The 19971-nt window shown below is 38.0% G+C and overlaps 1 protein-coding gene and 2 long non-coding RNA genes across 3 annotated transcripts; 1 reads left to right on the top strand and 2 right to left on the bottom strand.

Annotated features, from left to right (window-relative positions):
- The first annotated feature begins 4798 nt into the window (after window positions 1–4798).
- Window positions 4799–6699, top strand: LOC131299676 (uncharacterized). The gene is made up of 2 exons (XR_009190814.1): window positions 4799–5253; window positions 6160–6699. It is a non-coding gene; the product is annotated as an uncharacterized LOC131299676 (long non-coding RNA).
- Window positions 6700–7569: 870 nt separating this feature from the next.
- On the bottom strand, window positions 7570–13061 carry LOC131299668 (flavonol synthase 1-like). Its single transcript, XM_058325250.1, has 4 exons — window positions 12782–13061; window positions 11863–12110; window positions 8772–9099; window positions 7570–8066 (listed from the first exon to the last, which is right to left on the bottom strand). Exons 1-4 carry the CDS (start codon window positions 13004–13006, stop codon window positions 7830–7832), a joined length of 1038 nt encoding a protein of 345 aa, XP_058181233.1. The 5' UTR covers window positions 13007–13061; the 3' UTR covers window positions 7570–7829.
- A 5755-nt stretch (window positions 13062–18816) lies between these two features.
- LOC131299663 (uncharacterized) lies at window positions 18817–19270 on the bottom strand. The gene is made up of 2 exons (XR_009190813.1): window positions 18999–19270; window positions 18817–18965 (listed from the first exon to the last, which is right to left on the bottom strand). It is a non-coding gene; the product is annotated as an uncharacterized LOC131299663 (long non-coding RNA).
- Between the last annotated feature and the right edge of the window lie 701 nt (window positions 19271–19971).

The following is a 19971-nucleotide window of genomic DNA, read 5'->3' as shown; positions in this document are numbered from 1 at the left end:
GATGCTCTCCTCCTAGCCTCTTCTCCTAATATCAATCCAGTAACATCCTCCAATTTAATTGTTGCAGACCCGGAGGAATTACTCACTGCCACGACAAGTCCATTCCAACTTTCTGGCAAACTCGATAGTAGAACAAGAGCTCTAATCTCATCATCAAAATTAATACCCACAGATTCTAATTGATTCGTGACCGTATTAAATTCATTCAGATGTTCAGCAACAATAGAGTTTTCAGGCATCTTTAGGTTAAACAACTTTTTCATAAGATATACCGTGTTCACCGCAGAAGGTTTCTCGTACATCTTTTCTAGGGCTTTGAACAAATCTGATGTAGTCTTTTCTTTGGCAATATTCGACGCAACTGACGGCGCGAGGCTCAATCGCACAGTCCCCAAAGCTTTGCGATCCAAAATATCCCAATCTGCTTGCTTTATGCTTTCTGGTTTTGTGCCACTGATCGGATGATACAGATCCTTCTGATACAAAATATCCTCCATCTGCATCTTCCAGAAAGCATAGTTTGTACCATTGAACTTCTCGATCTTGTATTTTTCTTCAGCCATTGTGTAAACCCTTGACCTCCTAACCCGGAGCTTTGATACCAGTTGTTGGGGATTCTAACGTCCAAACCCACAAACAAATGCACACAATCGAAGAACAAACCAAGAACAGAAAACAATATAAAGTAAGAAAAGAACAAGACAAAGAGATTACGTGGTTCCGACTTAAGCTGATTGCTTAATCGTACGTCCATGGGGTGCTGGGGTGTTTCACTATGATGAAAATATGTCAGAGTTACAAAAAAGAGACAGCCCTAGCTTTGCTTTTATATGCGCAAACAAACTAATTCTAGAAAATCCTAAAAAACGCTAAAACCTGCGTTGGGCGGGACCCAAAACCTTCCGGGTCATTTTTACTGCAAATCTAAAATTGTCTTCACATCTCAACATGGTTCCCCACAGCCAATTTGACGGAATTTTCTATCTTCGACTGTGAGAAAATCGAGCCCCTTCCAAACCACATGTACAACCACCACCACCTCGCTTCTCTCAAAAAGCTAGGACTAAATAGTTCTCCTATGGCTACAGGATTCGTCTCTCACATTCTTGATGAAGGGAGTTCCTTCTACTTCACAAACATCACTTCACTTGGCATTGCCAATGTCGACATCGGTAAGCTGTGTGGTTTGCACCGATTGTACTCTCTCAGAGGTCTCTCCCTTTCTGATTGCGATTGGGTTTCCTTTCCAGAAGATGGGAAGTTGTCGTTTCCCTCCTCTCTGGTCGTTCTTTGCATCTGGAAATTCCCATATCTGGAGAAGCTATCTTTCAAGGACTTCGAAAATCTCGTCTCTCTTAAACAACTTCAAATCGATGACTGCCCCAAGCTCACGTACATTTCAGAGCTAGGAAAGCTTCCCTTGCTTTCGGATTTGGAGATCTGTTACTACTTACTGCCCCAACCTCGCATTGTTTCCGGAGCATGGGCTGCCTCCCTCGCTTTTGTCTTTGGTGATCCGCGGGTGTCTGATACTGGAACAACGATGTGAAAAGGGTAAAGGCCAATATTGGCGCTTCATTGCACACATTTCGGAAGTCTGGATAGACCATAGATTCGTCTTTGACCCAAGCAGCTAATGGCCCAGGTTTGTTAACTTCCCTTTTTTTTTTTTTGATCTTCGTTAACTTCCCCTTTGTCATGTTAGTTTAACTGATTTCGCTACATCATCGACCCACTGCACATGTACCATATGATATCTAATTATCTATATGTTTCATACCCAGTTCCACGTACAGATTTTCCTCCCACATCTACCCCATGTTTTCGCCACAACTTGCCACCACATTAATGAATACAACCGATCGACGGCCCATATTAGATCTCAACCCAACTTGAGTAAATGACTTCGTTCCTTTTACTGTCTTCTAACGCAGCTAACATTTTCTCCGTTTGTTCTCTTTTAACCGTCCAGAATTTGGGGAAAAACACACCATCGTTATCCCCCAAACATAGAGAAGAAACATAGCCCATGCTCCTCCATGCCATCCCTCCGGTGATTCTGGTTCGATAAATCCGGCAACTCCGGTGCAATCATTCCAGCAACTTTGATACAATGATAGAATGCCGACTCTGGTAATATTTTGACCTCTCCCAACTCACCATTTAATTTTGTTTTGGTTTGTGTTTGTTCTGGAAAATTAGGGTTTTTTTTTTTTTTTGTGTTGTGATTTGATTTGATTTTTGTTTTGATACTTTCCATATGGTTTTGGATTTTTTTGAAACTTCACATAGTTACATTTTGCAGGTCCATTCTGAATCATGGTTTTGATCATCATCCCAATTGTTGGTTCCTAAAAAGTACGGAAAAAAAATTAAATTATTATTTTCGGTTAGCATTCTAGAAGGAAGGTTGCATGGCACAGTGTTGCAGCATTACAAGAGAGTAATGCTCTGTGGGTGGTGAATGCTTAACAGCTTTCTGTGGTGGAAATGCTCATTTTTTTGAATCCCTATGTTTACGTTTTTGAAGTCTATCTAAATTAGTGGTAGAGTAAGTTGCTTATTTGTTTTGGTTTCTTAGATTTCTACAAGATGAGATGTTAAGAAGAGTGTCGAGGAACTTTAAGTCTCCAGATTGGCATGTATGATTACACATGAATCCAATTAGTCCTTGAAGAAATGGAGTGTGGCTAATAGAGCACTTAGATTGGTAGGTTGTATGTCTGGTTTTATCAATTTTTGCGAGTTCCATAAAATTACGAAGGAAAATACCTAATTTTAGTTTGATGGCAGTTATGGCTTGTGCTTTTTGTGCCACCAATACCAGTGCTTGGCTTGGGACATCTATAGCAAGTGAAGAAAATGCTTTCAGGGTCTACACATCACCGAGATCATCAGCTGCCATTCAAAAACAAGGAGAGGGATTTGAAAGCATTCCTTGGCATTTTAATAGTAAAGGATTGATCAAACATTGTGTTGGTTGATACTCAATTAGCCTGGACAACAGATATTGTGCAGTACTTTCGTTTTGTATAGTGTAGTGCTTTTGTTTTATCTTTGATAAGTTTCAAGGCTATTCCCTTGGTTTGACTGTTTCTTCACTTTCTTCGAAGAATTTCATAAATGAAAGGAATGACTTTTCACATGTGGGATGTGGTTTTTTTTTATGTTGATCCGAAGCACAATCAATTCATTTCAAAGAAGCCAAATGGCATCTACAGATATTCATCTGAAAACAATGACAAGGGACACAACCAAACCATCCAACTAAAAATGACCAAGAAACTCAAAATAAGGAAGATGAATGTCTAAGACCAGGAACGACTTCACACTGCCAATAAAGGTCGGGATATATGGAGTAGGAAATCAGACAATCAACCCCCTAAGGATAGGTGAAATCCCAAGCCACCGACAGCAATAATCTCTGATGGATATTGAACAGCAGGTGCATGATCAATTGCCTTGGACTGTTGTCCAAAAAGCATGCCGTTTATCTTCGGGCGAGGATGCAAAACGCCGTCAACCAAGGACGCGTACGAGTTCTCACATCGAAGCAGTGGAGGGAATCTCCGAGGCAACCCTCCACTGGCACGACAGGCTAGTGGTTCGATCCCACAATAGCATTATTGTATATTTTTGCATGTGTCTTGATGATATCCTTCTTTTGCATGTGTCTTGAATCTGATTGCTAGTCATGGAGTTCATAAATCTACCAACAACTCATGCATTGAGTCATTGAGTTCAATAATTCAACAATAGTTAATTCATAAGTAGCTAATAGAATTCTCCACCAAGAGTACACGGACACAAAAGCCATACATCGTAAGAACTATAGCCCAACTGAAGCTCTGCCAAAAAGGGCTTTCTTTTCAATATTACGACGACCTTATTTATTTTTTACTCTATCCGTTCCTTTTTAAGTGTCTAACTTCGTAATTCCAATTTATTAAGAAAACATCATCATTACACCTTTCACATCAATTTTTACCTCCACTTTGTCTACTTACCCTTTATGGAGACATCATCATTACATTTTTACTCACTAACTTTTCAAAATAGAATCTACTTATAAGGGTAAAATGGAAAACGTACCATTTTTTACCCACTAACTTTACAAAAGACAACGTCTATTTGTGTGTCTAATGTCCATTTGTGTGTGCGATCGTTTAAGCCGTGACTTCAGGCACGGGCATGAACCTAATTTAAGAAAACAACTCTTCTCGTATAAATCAGCTTCGTTGGCGGGGGTGGTCAATAGTTTTTTAATTCATTTTAGTTGTATTCAAAATGCGAAGGAACGGGCATTCACTAGTATAAAATATGGAAGGATGTTGAAAAAATTCAAATAAAACGGCAGTTTGGACAAATAAGACAATTGTTTGATGGAGTACTTTTTTTCATCTTTACCTTTTAGACTGCTCTCATTGAGATGGGTGATTAACTCAAAATAATCACACAAATCTAAGAAAAATTCAGAAAAGATGAATAAAACACACAAAACGAAGAAATAAATTAAGTTTACAAGAACCCAGAGTGGTGTGCGCAGCAATGAACGGCTCTCCATCATTAGTGGTCGAGATAAGATTCGAGTCGTCGGATGCACGATCCGATAGCTCGGAGGTGCGCAGCACAGTCACTGCATTTCACCAATCCGAAGTCCGAAATATACAGTCATAGGAGGACAATAATTAAAATTTTCATACGCAACTTAGATGAGCAAGTGTTAGAATTAGAAATAAAAATTAGACAGACAAATCACAAACTTATAGGATAATCTTAAATTCCAGTTCAGTTCACTTGGATGATAATTTCAGTTCAGTTCTGGGAAGCATGTTAGTAACTCAAATCATGCTAAACTAGTTCCACTGTTATTTAATGGTCTGGAATTTAGGTGGCATAAAACTTGTGTTAATACTCCTTTTCTTCTCCCATCTTTTGGTGGGATGGGCACCATGGGGCGTGGGGCAGACAAATCTGGAAATTTGAGACTCAAAAAGGTTGAGAAAAATTAGTTTTAAAAATTCGAACACCGCATCACAAGGGTATTTTATTTACATTGATGTTTCGGCAAATTCTGTAGAGAAGCCTCTACTCAAATGACATGGATGGACCTCTCTCTCTTACAGCGAGAAAATCAATGACTTGCCACCGCTGATTATTTGATCTCCTGTACAGTTTTCTGCCCTTATGGCAATGCTTATATTTTCATTCTGTTTAGCACATATCCCTTGAAATGCCTTCAAGCAGGGTAGGGTTGTGTAGGCGCGGTCAAAATTATTAACTTATGACCAAGGGGAGACTATTTGACCTTTCAATTGATTATAGACACGTGGTGATGGGGCCTGCGGAAAAAGGATGGCCCCGGTCAAATCCCCGTCCAAAGAAGAATAGTTGACCACCCAATGAAAAAGGAACACATGTACAAACAATACAGAAATTATCTCCGCGGGAGGTTACCGCGGAGGCCCACTGGTGCCGCGGAATTGTGAAGGCGACCCCAAAAGTAGTCTTGGAAGTAGGGACCGTGGCGAGAGCCCGTGGGTCGCTGAAACCTCGTAATCACAAAGGGTTTCATTGAAAAGTTCCCAGCAATCCGTCCTGGCCTAGAGGTAGAGCCCGGGAGGAACCCCGCAGAGGAAGAACGATCGCCGCAGGTCGCGACCTTGCTCCAGCGGGAATTGGGGAATCTCTTGCGGCTTGGTGGCTTAGGGTGGAGGTCTCGCCGCGGGAATACGGGCTGTCCCGTGGAAAGGCCAGTTTACTCAAGGCCACGAGGTACAGAGGGGACACGTGTCAGGGTCTAACAGGAGCGTCGTCCTGGGCCTGACCTAGGCCCAGGTGCCCTATAAATACCTTTGACATTCCCAATGATTGATGACGACATTTTTTTGGAAAAGAGTGTGAGCACTGAATTTGAGGAAGGAGAACATTCTTCTTTAGAGAAAATGAGTGACTTCACTTACTCAACTCCGGAAAAGGCCAAATACCTCGCGGAGAACAAGAGGACACACTGCCTCTGTTCCTTCCGTGCCTCCTGCTCCTCCCTTCACCCTACAGATTTCTCCCCCTTTTCCCCTCGCTAATCATCGACCAATCGCATCTCTCCAGTTCACGGACATTCATACGTAAGCGATCCCCCGCGAAACCCATCTCCTACAGGTTGTAAACCGTTTCTCACTGAATTGACTGTATCATTTTTGTGGTTCAATTGGCCGAGGCCAACCAAAACTCCTTTTTGAGGTTGTCGATGCATTTTACATTGTTTGCACCTCCTTTTAACCTCCTTTTGATTTGTATTTTATTCGATGTTGTTATTGTGGCGTACCCCTCCGACCGGCTATTTTACGTTTTCTGAAGGTGCTTTGTTACTCTATGGAACAATGACGACTTGTTCTACGCAGCGCAATGGGAACCGTTGGCGACTGCAACATTCTGGTGGTGCACGACCCCTGTATTTTTGGATTAATTTCCTAGCCTCTGATTTTATAGGATATTTTCTTTTCTTTTCTTGGACTAGGTAGGAGGGCTTTATTAAGTTTATATTTCAGCAGCAATGGCGGTAGAATTTATTTTTGTTTTTGAGGGAGCTCCATCTTTATTGTGACTACTTCACTGATATTTATTCATTGTGCTAAGGCCAAGTAGGCTTCAGCCATATACGCTTGCTGCTTCTGCATTTAGATGTTTTGTTATCCTTCTTGATTCATTTTTTGAAACTCGTTAAGTTTTCCAAGCTTTTAAACAAGTTGCTGCGCAGCTCGATTATAACTCATGCCAAATGAAAACTAACCATTTGAACTTGACTCAACTCAACTCGAGTTTATTTCAGATTGACGTAACTGATGGACAAATCAAGCTTCAACGATCCTTGATGAACCTATATGTTTGTGTACAGAAAAATCACGCTACTCAACCTCGACTTGATTACAGTTCGTTTGAGATTTTTTTTGAATGGCGAAAAGAACATTTTGTTTGAGATTGTTCTGCTAAGCTTTTTGGGCATTTTGTCTTTATTCAAAAAATATGCGTTTGTTAGTTTCACACCAAACATTTGTGGATTATTGATTCGTCTCGACAAAAAAATTCAGAAAATCCAGTGCTGTGTTTGGATGAGTTTTTGAGAAATTTTTTGGGGTTATGAGTGGAGAGAGAAATAAAGTAATGATTGGAAGTAGGGGTAATGAATGGAGAGAGATAGAGAAATAAATGAGAATAATGATTAGAGATAGAGGTAATAAGTGAGGAGTAATTATTGAAAATAAAAGTAATGAGTATATTTTGAGTTGGAAATTTTTTTCCAAAAACCAAACCAAAAATATTTTTAATTTTATCCAAATATTTTGAGAAATATCTAAGATAAAACCTCAGAAGTTGGCTTTTTGGACTTTATCTTGGTTATTTTCAAAAATATTTGGATAAAAGTAAAAATATATTTTACTTTTCCGATTTCTTTTGTCGACACGAATCAATAATTCACAAAAATTTGACGCAAAGCTAACAAACACGAATTTTTTTTGAATAAGAACAAAACTCTCAAAAAGCCCAAAAATCCTAGCGGAACAAGGCCAGTTTGAACACGGCTCAACTCTATTGCGTATCATAAGTAATCACGGACAAAACTCCTTTGAATTACTGCATTCATCTTTTACAAACAGTTCACTAATTTCAAGCCTCTGCTTTTCCTTCCACACAAATGCTCAAGGAATAACAAGCCTTATTCTATATTGGGGAAGAAAAAAACTTCATACTGGAATTTGTCTCCCACCTAAATCCCAAAAGCTTCATCATAACTGCATAGAAACCACAAATGATGAATTGTTGGAAAAACATCAGATCTTCACTGCATCAATTGGTCTCTTGTTTAACTGGTCGTTCTCGAAATAGATAGCCACATAATCTTTCATTGTCTTGTACAACCTCGGCCTTTTTTCGTCAATGAGCTCCTCCACCGGCCCGATTTCCATTTTGGCATCCGGGTGACAAAACACAGCTAGAGTGAGCCTCTCCCTCTCAGAGTTTGTCACCACCCTGTGCATTAGGCTCTTGAACATTCCATTGCTCATTATCTGTACACATGATGCAGCAACAGTAAAGATCAACTCTACATTTGAAAGCTATTAGAAAATTATTAGTGAAAGCTCAATAACTGGTGTAACCATTTTGCGTTTCATCTTCTGGAAAACAAAAAATTTATTTGAAAACTGTTTCTGGAAACTGCTTCGGAGAAAATTTTCAGAAGACCACCCATTTACAGAGTACATGATCAATCTTTTGGCCTTTTTGTACATTTGAGAACTGTTCTAGCCTGGAAATAAAATTGATAGGAAAATGTGTTTGAACTTTCGATTGCTTTTTCGAAATCCGCCTAGCGGAATTGCTGTTTTGAAATCGGTTTTTGAGAAAACTGTTCTCGAAAGGCAAACACTCATTTTTTTAGTCTTGTTTTTTTATTTCAGAAAAAATGGTTTTCGACAAAGCTAAACTTCCTTTGCTTTTTCTTAAAACTAGTTCTTATTCAAAAAAGTTCCTTAATGTGCTCCGGAGACCGTCTCCATTTTCTTAAAAATAAGTATTGTGGGAGATTTATTCTGGACACAGAACTGAATTTCGAAAAGGAAAACACAGCACAATACTAAAACAGTACTTAAGTAAATTCATAGTTTGTTCAGTCACTAATTGTTGTTTAATTAGTACCGCAAATCATCTGAAAATTTCCAATTTGATCATTGACAAAATTTGATGCACTCAACACTTGAACCAAGTTAAGTTACCTCTGTTTGATCACCAACAAAGATGAGAATAGCATGGGGAACAATGGGAACTCTGAACCACTGTCCATCTTGCAAAATTTGAAGGCCTTCCACTTCTTCGTCTTGCAACAGAAAGGTAATTGCTGATGCATCTGTGTGTTGTTTGGCACCCAGAGTAAGATCAGGCCTCGGACACGGAGGGTAAAAGTTAAATCCTGCAACCATCATTGCTCCATCTCCATACTGTTTCAGAAAACAGTCTTCCTCTATGTTCAATGACTTTGCCATGGATTTAAGGAGGAACTCCTTCATGAGTGACAAATTTCTCGTATATTCATTTAAAATTTCCCTGCAATATCATATAATACCATCGGTAGGAGAGGAATATGAGAAGAGAAAATAAAACTGGCAGAAGTCACACTAAATCGAATTTAGGTACCATGCCTTGTATCATCGACAAGGTCACCTGTTATGGCCTAGAATTTTTATTTATTTAATTAGTTATATTGCTGTTATTAATTGGTGTTATGGTTGGGTCCCAAATAATTATTTTGCGAGCGCTATGGGTATTTTTGTCACGATTGTAATATTTGGGGTATGAGATTAATTTTGGATAAAATAGTGGTACCGGATGGTAATTTTATAAATTGTGTTACGTTCTACACAAATCTAATTAACTAATCAGCTAAAATTGAGGGTGCAACGTTGTTAGTGGGTGGTTTATAAGAGTTGTACTTCGACAGATATATTCATAAGGTTAATTGATTAGGGTTACATTTAAGAGATCGTTGAGAAGGAAAGAGCAGCGCAGTCAAAAATTTCAAGGTCGACATCCTCCTAAGTTTTGAATTGATCTTATTGTTTCACTACTTAGAGTTCGGTTCAGTAGTAAGTTAATTGGGTTCCATTCTTTTGGGACCAATGGTTTTTCTTTTAATCCGATTGATATTGACATATGGAGTAGTGGAGATGCGTGTGATGTGGGTGTGAGACCAGGTGTCTAAACTTGTGCATGGCGGTCGTGGGGCTGGCGAAGTGGTGTGTGGCGGTGCGTGTGTTGGTTCAGTGCAAGAGGTGCCATAGGTTGGAGCGTGGGATGATTTTGATATTTACAATTATAGATGTGTAGTAGTGGAGTTAAATGGTTTTGGAGTTAAAATTGTTATGGGAGAGTTGAAGAAGTGGTGGCGTGGCTGGTTAGAGTTGGGTTTTGTTTGCTACTGTTGGTTTAACACTGCAGGATTAGATTCTAGGTTTGGGCCTTTTACTAATTGATAATAATTCTACTTCAATGGTCAGTGATATATATGTATTAATTAGTCGATTTATATGCTTTATTTTTACAGGTTAGTATTTTTGCGTGTTCGAGTTACATTACTTTTGAACCCAGAAGAGTAGTTAAGTATGTTACGTATTTTTAAAAGTTCTCTGTGTCCCTTAAAAATATTTCCTTCAGAAATTTATATGAATGTTATTCGGAGACTCAAAACTGTTTATAAATTATTCTATAAATTGGCATGCGATGAATTTTCTGAGATCAATTGTTAATATTCTTTTGGTGAGAACTTGGTGGATATTAATGGGAACATTTATTTCGGAAGTCCAGGGAAATCATTCTTTCTCGTGTCAGTGACCCTAGCCATTGGGGAAAAGACCGTGTTAGGCCGGTGACCCTAATACTTAACGGCTTTCTTTCGTCGGACCGTCTTAGGGAAAAGTACCACGGGCTGCCAACCCTGGTGACTCTAAGTTCGATATTGGATCCAATTTTGATGAGATTTATTTTGGCCATGGTACTGTTTGATTGTGGTTCCCCATTGTTGATGGAGTTAATGTTGTGGTCACCACCAAGAATATTTATTGGTTAAATGCTTCATTGATTAATTTATTATTCTGCCGAAAACCTCATATGCCAAATTATGTTGAATGGTAAATTATTTTCATCCTTGCTTTCAACTTTATTTAATATACATATTTGCTACTCATTGAGCTCGCCAACTGACGGATTTTTATCCAATTTCTTTTCCAGGCAAGTTGAGAAGTTGGCAAGGACTTTGGCGGTATCTCGGGAATTTCTTCTTATTGACCTCCATAGGATGTTGCATTTAGTATAAAGATTTTAATCATCGCTTCCGCACTTTGTATAGCTTTTGAGTAAAATGAGATTACTATATTGTTGATGGTAAATTTTTATTGGTTGGTTCATGGGACGGTTTTGCCCCATGTCTATGATTGGAATTTATTTGGCTTTGGTTTGATTTAATAAAAAAAAATTATTATTGATCGCTAAACTTATTTTATTCTAGGCTACGTGGTTCATGAGTTGATCTTGTGGTACACAACCGGTTACTTCTCATTTTTGGGGTGTGACATCACCCCTTAAACTAACTTGGAAAAAGAGGAAGAAAAGCGAGAATCAAATAGCTTTGTGCTTTTTTCGTCGTTCATTTTTGCCTTATACAGGGAAATATGGAAAGTAGACCTGCCATGGTTCGAAGAAAAAGAGAGCTGTTCAGCTAAAGAGACGAGATTTCACTATCTGCTCCCCCCACTATATAACCGGTCCCATATCTTTACAAGGCTTTCGTGATGGTTTCCCAACGTAGGGCTTTCTATGTATAGTTCGCTGGTGGTTATAACGAAGAAACTAATGGGCATTTCTGGGGCAATGCTTGTACAGACCTTGGTCTGGCCGGCTGTAACTACTGAGGTTTGGAGGAGTACCCCAAACTATCTGCTCCCCCTAACTACATAACTGGTCCCATTCCTTTCCAAGGCTACTGTGATAGTTTCCCAATGTAGGGCTTTCTATCTATAGTTCGCCGGTTGTTATAACCAAGAACTAATGGGGATTTTTGAGGCATTGCTTGTACAGACCTTGGTCTGGCCAGCTGTAACTACTTGAGGTTTGGAGGGTCTCCCCATGCCCTTCCAATCAATGACACTAAAAGAGGAAATAAAGGAAACCGAATTCTTCCTTAAATTTCAAAATCATCGTCTGCTTTCTCGTTTGGCAAACAAGGGAACAATGACCCTAAAATATGCATCATTTTCTATAAGAACATATATGTATCTTTCTTACAAGATTTCAGTAGCATGATGGTTGACATACCTAAAATTCTCAGGATTTTCAGGCCAAAATCTGAGATTTATCTTGTCTTCTGGGTATATTGTAATAAACAACCGATTGGCCCAATCAAGAGTTTGATGCTCCGAAACCACTGAATCAGTCACGTACCCTTCAATGTCACCAACTGTCCTTGAGTATTTCTGTTTCTCATCAATGGGAAGTGCAAAGAATTGTTTGCCAATTTCATGCACTTGGTCTAGGAAAGAGGCTGTCATTCCATGATTTATAGCCTGAAATTCCGAAACCAGCATTCAAAAAATCGAAAACTGAAATACGTAAGGCTGTGCTTGGAAGGCCAGCAAAATTGTGACTCATTTTCTTTTTTATAAAAGACCAAACCAAATGGAGATATTTTACAGATATATATATATATATATATATATATATATATATATATATATATATATATATATATATATATATATATATATTCAAATCTGTTATCTCATGACCCACCTAAAAAGACTGAATTATTTTACTGAATAATATATTCAAATCTTTTCCATAGATTGCTCCACATAGACAAACTAAGCATGAACATGAGAACATCTATTGAAGCTCATTAAGCTTCCAAATGAAGTCTGAACATGTTGCTAATTCTACTCGACTCGTTCGGCTTATGATATTTAAAATTCAAGTTAGTCGAGATCCGCTCGATTAAAGCTCGCTCGAGATCGGCTCGTTTGTAAAAACAAGATAAACCATTCAAGTTTCAAACCAAACTTGGACAATCAAACTAATCAGCTCGTTCGCCTCGTTTATCAGCCAAACCCACTAATCACAGAATAGCATAAGTGCATAACCAACAAATCACACCATTCAGTCAACGAGACACAAAACCCACTTACCAAAAAACCCAACTGGGAAAAAACAAATTGGGTTTTTAGACAAGTAGTGAAACCTGAAAGCAACCACAGGAGCCAAGAGCAGATCGGAGTTTTCCAAGCTCTTCTTCTCCGGCAGCGGATTGAGATGCGAGGAGACTCAGATCAATTACTGGGACCTCAATCGGTGGATAAGAGATATCAGTGGCTGCATTTTCACCCTTCTTGTATATGTATTTTTCCGGCAGTTCACCCCCGTTGATGATCAGTTCTTGGACTGGCTTTGACAGTGATTCCGCCATGGCTAAGGTGAGAAAATCTTGGGAAATGGGTATGCACAAGGCAGCCGTTTAAAAATTTTGACAAAAGTGCTACACACACAACGGTTGTGTAAAACACAACACACAATCAATCTCTAGCAGTTCATTGCTGTAATAAATAGCCAGAATTCACTCAAACTCTTCATTAGAAAAGCCAAACTTTTCTTTGGAACAATTTTTTTAAAATCTAAACTGTTCAAATACATCTAGACGGTAAGAATTACCTGCACAATCAACACAACAGTTGTGCGAGTAGCATTTTCGTTTGAGCTAAAGTTAGCTTGGGGACAAACAGTCAAGCACAATAGAGTTGACCCACTTTATCCACGTTAAAACTTGAAATTGTGCAAACAAAATGAGTTGAGACGAGCTAAGTTTTGTACAATTTAAGTTGAGCTCATTTATTAAGACTGCTGATTTGTCACTCTTTTTTTTTTTGGTTAACGACAAGTCTTTGCAAATGTATTTTTGATGCAAAAATAAACTTGTAGGGAGTGGCATTAAACTCTTAATTGGAAAAGTTAAACTTTACTTTGGAAATTTTTTTTTAAAATTCAGACCGTTCAAATGCATCTGGACAGTCAGAATTACTTGCACAACCAACACAAAGGTTATGCAAGTAGCATTTTTGTTTGAGCTAAAGTTAGCTTGGGGACAAACAGTCAACCACAATATAGTTGACCCACTTTATCCACGTTAAAACTTTAAATTGTGCAAACATAGCGGGTTGAGATGAGCCAAGTTTTGTACTATTTAAGTTGAGCTCATTTATTAAGGCCGCTGATTTGTCACTATTTTTTTTTTTGGTTAACGACACTTCTCTACAAATGTATTTTTGATGCAAAAATACACTTACAAGGGAGCGGCGTTAAACTCTTCATTGGAAAAGTTAAACTTTTCATTGGAATAATTTTTTTAAAATCTAGACCGTTCAAGTACATCTGGACAGTCAGAATTACTTGCACAACCAACACAACGATTGTGCAAGTAGCATTTTTGTTTGAGCTAAAGTTAGCGTGGGGACAAACAGTCAAGCACAATATAGTTGACCCACTTTATCGACGTTAAAATTTGACATTGTGCAAACAAAATGGGTTGAGACGAGCCAAGTTTTGTACTATGTAAGTTGAGCTCATTTATTGAGGCTGCTGATTTGTCACTCTTTTTTTTTTTGGTTAATGACACTCCTCTGCAAATGTATTTTTGATGCAAAAATACATTTACAGTGGAGTGGCGTTAAACTCTTAATTGGAAAAGGTACACTTTTTTTAAGAAGAGTTTTTCTAAAATCTAAACCTTTCAAATACATCTGGACGGTCAGAATTTCTTGCACAACCAACACAACGGTTGTGCAAGTAGCATTTTTGTTTCAGCTAAAGTTAGCTTGGGGACAAACAATCAAGCACAATATAGTTGACCCACTTTATCCACGTTTAAACTTGAAATTGTGCAAACAAATCGGGTTGAGACGAGCCAAGTTTTATACTATTTAAGTTGAGCTCATTTATTAAGGCTGCTGATTTGTCAATTTTTTTTTTTGGTAACAATACTCCTCTGCAAATGTATTTTTGATGCAAAAATACACTTATAGGGGAGTGACGTTAAACTAATCATTGAAAAAGTTAAACTTCTTTGGAAGAGGTTTTTTAAAATCTAGACCGTTCAAATACATTTGGACGGCCAGAATTACTTGCACTACCAATACAACGGTTTAGCAAGTAGCATTTTTGTTTGAGCTAAAGTTTGCTTTGGGACAAACAGTCAAGCACAATATAGTTGACCCACTTTATCCACGTTAAAACTTGAAATTGTGCAAACAAAACGGGTTGAGACGTGCCAAGTTTTGTACTATTTAAGTTGAGCTCATTTATTAAGGCTGCTGATTTGTCACTTTTTTTTTTGGTTAACGACACTCCTCTGCAAATGTATTTTTGATGTAAAATATACTTGCAGAATAGTGGCGTTAAACTATTCATTGAAAAAGTTAATCATTTCTTTGGAAGAGTTTTTTTAAAATCTAAACCGTTCAAGAACATCTGGACGATAAGAATTACTTGCACAACCAACACAACGGTTATGCAAGTAGTATTTTTGTCAAAGAAAGTTAGCTTGGGGACAAACAGTCAAGCACAATAAAGTTGACCCACTTTATCCACGTTCAAACTTGAAATTGTGCAAACAAAACGGGTTGAGACGAGCCAAGTTTTGTTCTATTTAAGTTGAGCTCATTTGTTAAGGCTGCTGATTTGTCACTCTTTTTTTTTTGTTTGGTTAACGACACTATTCTGCAAATGTATTTTTGATGCAAAAATACACTTGCAGGGTTGTGGTGTTAAACTATTTATTGGAAAAGTTAAACTTTTGTTTGGAAGAGTATTTTTAAAATCTAGACCATTCAAATACGTTTGGACAGTCAGAATTACTTGCACAACCAACACAACGGTTGTGCAAGTTGCATTTTTGTCAGACAAAGTTAGCTTGGGGACAAACAGTCAAGCCCAATGTAGTTGACCCACTTTATCTACGTTAAAACTTGAAATTGTGCAAACAAAGCGGGTTGAGACCAGCCAAGTTTTGTACAATTTAAGTTGAGCTCATTTATTAAGGCTGTTGATTTGTCACTCTTTTTTTTTTCCTGGTTAACGACACTCCTCTGCAAATGTATTTTTGATGTAAAAATACACTTGCAGGGGAGTGGCGTTAAACTCTTAATTGGAAAAGTTGAACTTTTGTTTGGAAGAGTTTTTTTAAAATCTAGACCGTTCAAATACATCTAGACGGTCAGAATTACTTACACAACCAACACAACGGTTGTGCAAGTAGTACTTTTGTTTGAGCTAAAGTTAGCTTGGGGACAAACAATCAAACACAATATAGTTGATCCACTTTATCCACGTTAAAACTTTAAATTGTTAAAAAAAAAACGGGTTGAGACGAGCCAAGTTTTGTACTATTTAAGTTGAGCTCATTTATTAAGGCTGCTGATTTGTCACTTTTTTTTTTGGGTTAACGGCACTCCTCTGCAAATGTATTTTTGATGCAAAAATACACTTGCAGGTGTGTGGCGTTAAACTATTTATTGGAAAAGTTAAACTTTTCTTTGGAAGAGTTTTTTTAAAATCTTGACCATTCAAATATATCTGGACGGTCAGAATTACTTGCACAACCAATACAACAGTTGTGCAAGTAGCATTTTTGTTTGAGCTAAAGTTAGTTTGGGGTCAAATATTGAAGCACAATATAGTTGACCCACTTTATCCACGTTAAAACTTGAAATTGTGCAAACAAAACGGGTTGAGACGAGCCAAGTTTTGTACTATTTAAGTTGAGCTCATTTATTAAGGCTGCTGATTTGTCACTCTTTTCTTTTTTTTTTTGGTTAACGACACTCTTCTGCAAATGTGTTTTTGATGCAAAAATGTACTTGCAAGGGAGTGACGTTAACAAAAAAGGAAGTGACAAAATCATTTTCCTTTATTAAATGTGTCTAAAAATTGAGCTCGAAAAGTATGATTCATTTACCAGTTGAGTCTTTATTGACGAGCCGAACTTATACAAATGAGTTGAGTTTTTTCGAATCTAGCTGAGCTTTAAAATGGTAAACTCAGTTTATCTATTTTACAAGCCTAATACTTTGAGCTCGAGCTGAGCCGAGCCATGCCATGAGTTGTTCGCGAGCTGTTTAATTCATTTTTAGCCCTAACATTAATCAATCATGTATGTAATAGTAAAAGAATTTAGGCTTTTCTGCGGTCCAAGTCTCTAGCAATCTATGTTATTTCATCCGTTCAAAAATATTTTTAATGGTTCAGATTCGTGAAAGAATCTTCCCGAAAAGAATAATTCTTTCTGGAAAGAATCTTTGTAAACTTTGGACCTTGACTATCGAGATGGACTGCCAAGATTTAATTGCATAGGCTTTTCTGCGATCCAATTGCTAAGAAGCCACATCCTAATAAAAAACCACAAATGAAAGTAACATTTGTCAAAAAAAAAAAAATATGACACATAAGATGCATAGCATTTTCAAAATGACATAATATTTTTAAAACATCTCACTTTAGGATATATCATATCATGATATTCATCTTAAAGATGCATATAACATGGTGCCCCAAGCACACCAATTGTTGGACACTTACAAATGTTTCCATAGTCTGACAGGTAAAGATTGTGTTACAGTCTAGTTTTGTTAGTTCATTTTAACCCCTTGAGATTTAGGGTTTATGTGAAGAAAAAATCTTTATTATGGAGGCTTCGTAAATAAAAGTTTACGGAGCTCAATCTCGGCCATCCAAAAGTGTTTTAGACGATCCAGATTAAAAACAATTTATTCGCGCGAACAGATTATTTTTAATCTGTGCCGTCCAATGCCGAAACGGACAACTGAGATCGTTTAGCTTCGTAAAGAGCCGCTTTACAGCACCTCCGTGAATAAGTATATCTCTCGTGTGAATTACCTCCTAACTTATGTACTTGACCACTAATAAGGGGAAAAAAAGAAAGTACCTTACTACTTAGACCTATCTTTTGTTGTCCTATAAGATAGTAAGAGTGATTTCTTTATTTTCTATTTTTGTATGGTTTGGCCTGGACCAAGGCTATAGGCACATGATACCGATGGGTGCTTCTGGGGAAACTGAGAGATGCATTTTCAAAAGTCAAAAGAGGCTGCAATTTGTATTTTGGAATTTGAGTATGGGTTATATTGTAGTACACGGTGAGTGTAGGTATTTTTCAAGAAATTAGGGCGAAATGGTGACAAAAGAATTAATATTGATGCTATAGTGACCAAACTTGTAGTTGGTTTGTGCCTGGATGTTCTCAGAAGCAACCCCGGCCCTCCCCATAACGTTTTGAAAACCCTATCGTTGGCCCTTATGTGCTTCATGTTATGTGCGTTCGTCATCCTAATTCTCCTTCCTCTTATCCGGGGAGCAACTTGAAAAGTTTTTCAAAGTCCTAGATTGGCTAGCGAATGCTATCACCTATGGTAGGAATAGCAGGTGTTCGATTCGAAAAAGGCATACATTGACATATTGTACTAAGAAAGCCGATATCTACACGAGTACACCAATTTTGAAATGGCTTGGGCGTAGCCATCTTTCACTTGCAAATTTGATTCAGAAACCTGGAAAATCCACACAATGTACGTACAACCAAATATACATAGCTTACAGCTTTCAAATACTGCAAACACATCCTCTCAAGATGACGATTTTGGACATTATATTTTCACCTCATCGATTGGTCGCTTCCATTGCTGGTAGTGCTGCAAGTAGGAATCGGCATAATTCTTCTTTCTTGTACATCCTTGACCTTTTTTAATTGACTAGTGGTAGTACACGTGCGTTGCACGTGGTATTTTGTCGTTGTTTTACATTGCCATTATGTCCATTTTCTTGCATCTTTGAATGGAAATGAAGCAAATAAACGAGATAGGATAACAAGAATGGGTCTTTCCCAGTTAAATAATCTTGGTATGAGAGGTGTATCCACTATCTCCTCTTCCACTATTTCCCCTAGCACGTTGACGCATTTCTGTAGCATATGAAACACAAATAAATAACTCTCTCTCTCTCTCTCTCTCTCTCTCTCTCAATCAATCAATTTGTGAGTGAAGCTTATTAACTCACGTTGGACTTACATTCAACAGTATGCAAAGCGTTTCTACTTGATTTTCCCTGACCATACTACAGTGTGGGTATCTATGTTGGCCGCCATGGTCTTCTTTGCCCCGTCCACCAATCATTCTTTATTCCCTTGCTTAATCAATACTTGTGTATCAGATCTTCCATTCTCAAATAATATAGACGATAAAACACCTATCACATAAACCTACACAAGACCCTGTCTTCCAAACCAAACAGTAGAAATTCACCTTAGAAGAACTAATTTTAAATTACGTATACTTATTTACGCATAAACATTGCCAAACACCCTATAGGAAAGTCCCGAGGGAAAAAGAAAAAACCTATAGGAAAGTTGAATGATCTACTCTTCATTTGCTCCATTCATATTTCCATGTCATGTGAATTTGTTCCAAAGTTTTAATATGGTTGTAGACAATATCGATCATTGCCCCGGAGATAGGAACAACACCATACACAATAATCCAAGCATTTGTAGGCTTTAGAATGTTGAAGCCTCCCCATATGTTGGTGAAGCTCAAGAGGAAAACTGTGTATCTTGTAAGATGTTGAAAGTTGAAACCAATTCCAAAGATATTAATATATACTTGTGGTCTTTGACTGGCCTCAAAAAGGCATGAATGAACCAGTGTTTTTTTTTTTTTGCTCGGCAAAAGAAGATTTTATTAACTCGAAAGGGGTACATTGAGTGGAAAACTCACTAAGCACACAAGCTTAGAACAAAGAGAAAAACAAAGAAACCGTCCAACCAAAAGTTGAACCGCAAAAACCACATAAAAACAATTACACTTTGACCTTCCTCATGCTATCAAGATAACCCTTAAAATCCTCCACCGAGTGTACCTTAATATCAAACGTCACCTTAACCCACATTGCTACCCTGATTTTAATTAACTCCCCAAGATCCTCCACCCGCCATGATGCATTGTTGAATACAATATCATTCCTTACCAACCATAACAACCAAGTCGTGGCATGGAAGGTTGTTTCCCATAAAAACTTCTCCAGATTTTTAAAACCCATACTGAGCCACCAAGTAAACAAATCTAATAGGGAGGCAGGGCACACCCACTGGACATGCCACCAATCCAATATCAAAGACCAAACGTCCCAAAAAAATTGGCAATGTAAGAATAGGTGCTCAGGCAATTCCAAGTGTAATGAGCAGCGAGGGCACAGAGCCGATTGTCCCTCAGTAATCAAGTTTATATAGAGAAGTACCATTCTTGAAGCCATGCACTCTATCCTGAAGATCCAACCACGAAAAAAAGTCTTCCAAATCGATCCCAAAACCCA

This window comes from Rhododendron vialii, chromosome 1a, assembly GCF_030253575.1.
Source record: "Rhododendron vialii isolate Sample 1 chromosome 1a, ASM3025357v1".
NCBI lineage: Eukaryota > Viridiplantae > Streptophyta > Magnoliopsida > Ericales > Ericaceae > Rhododendron > Rhododendron vialii.
The sequence above is the reverse complement of the archived record's forward strand: the minus strand, read 5'-3'. Positions and strand labels throughout refer to the sequence as shown.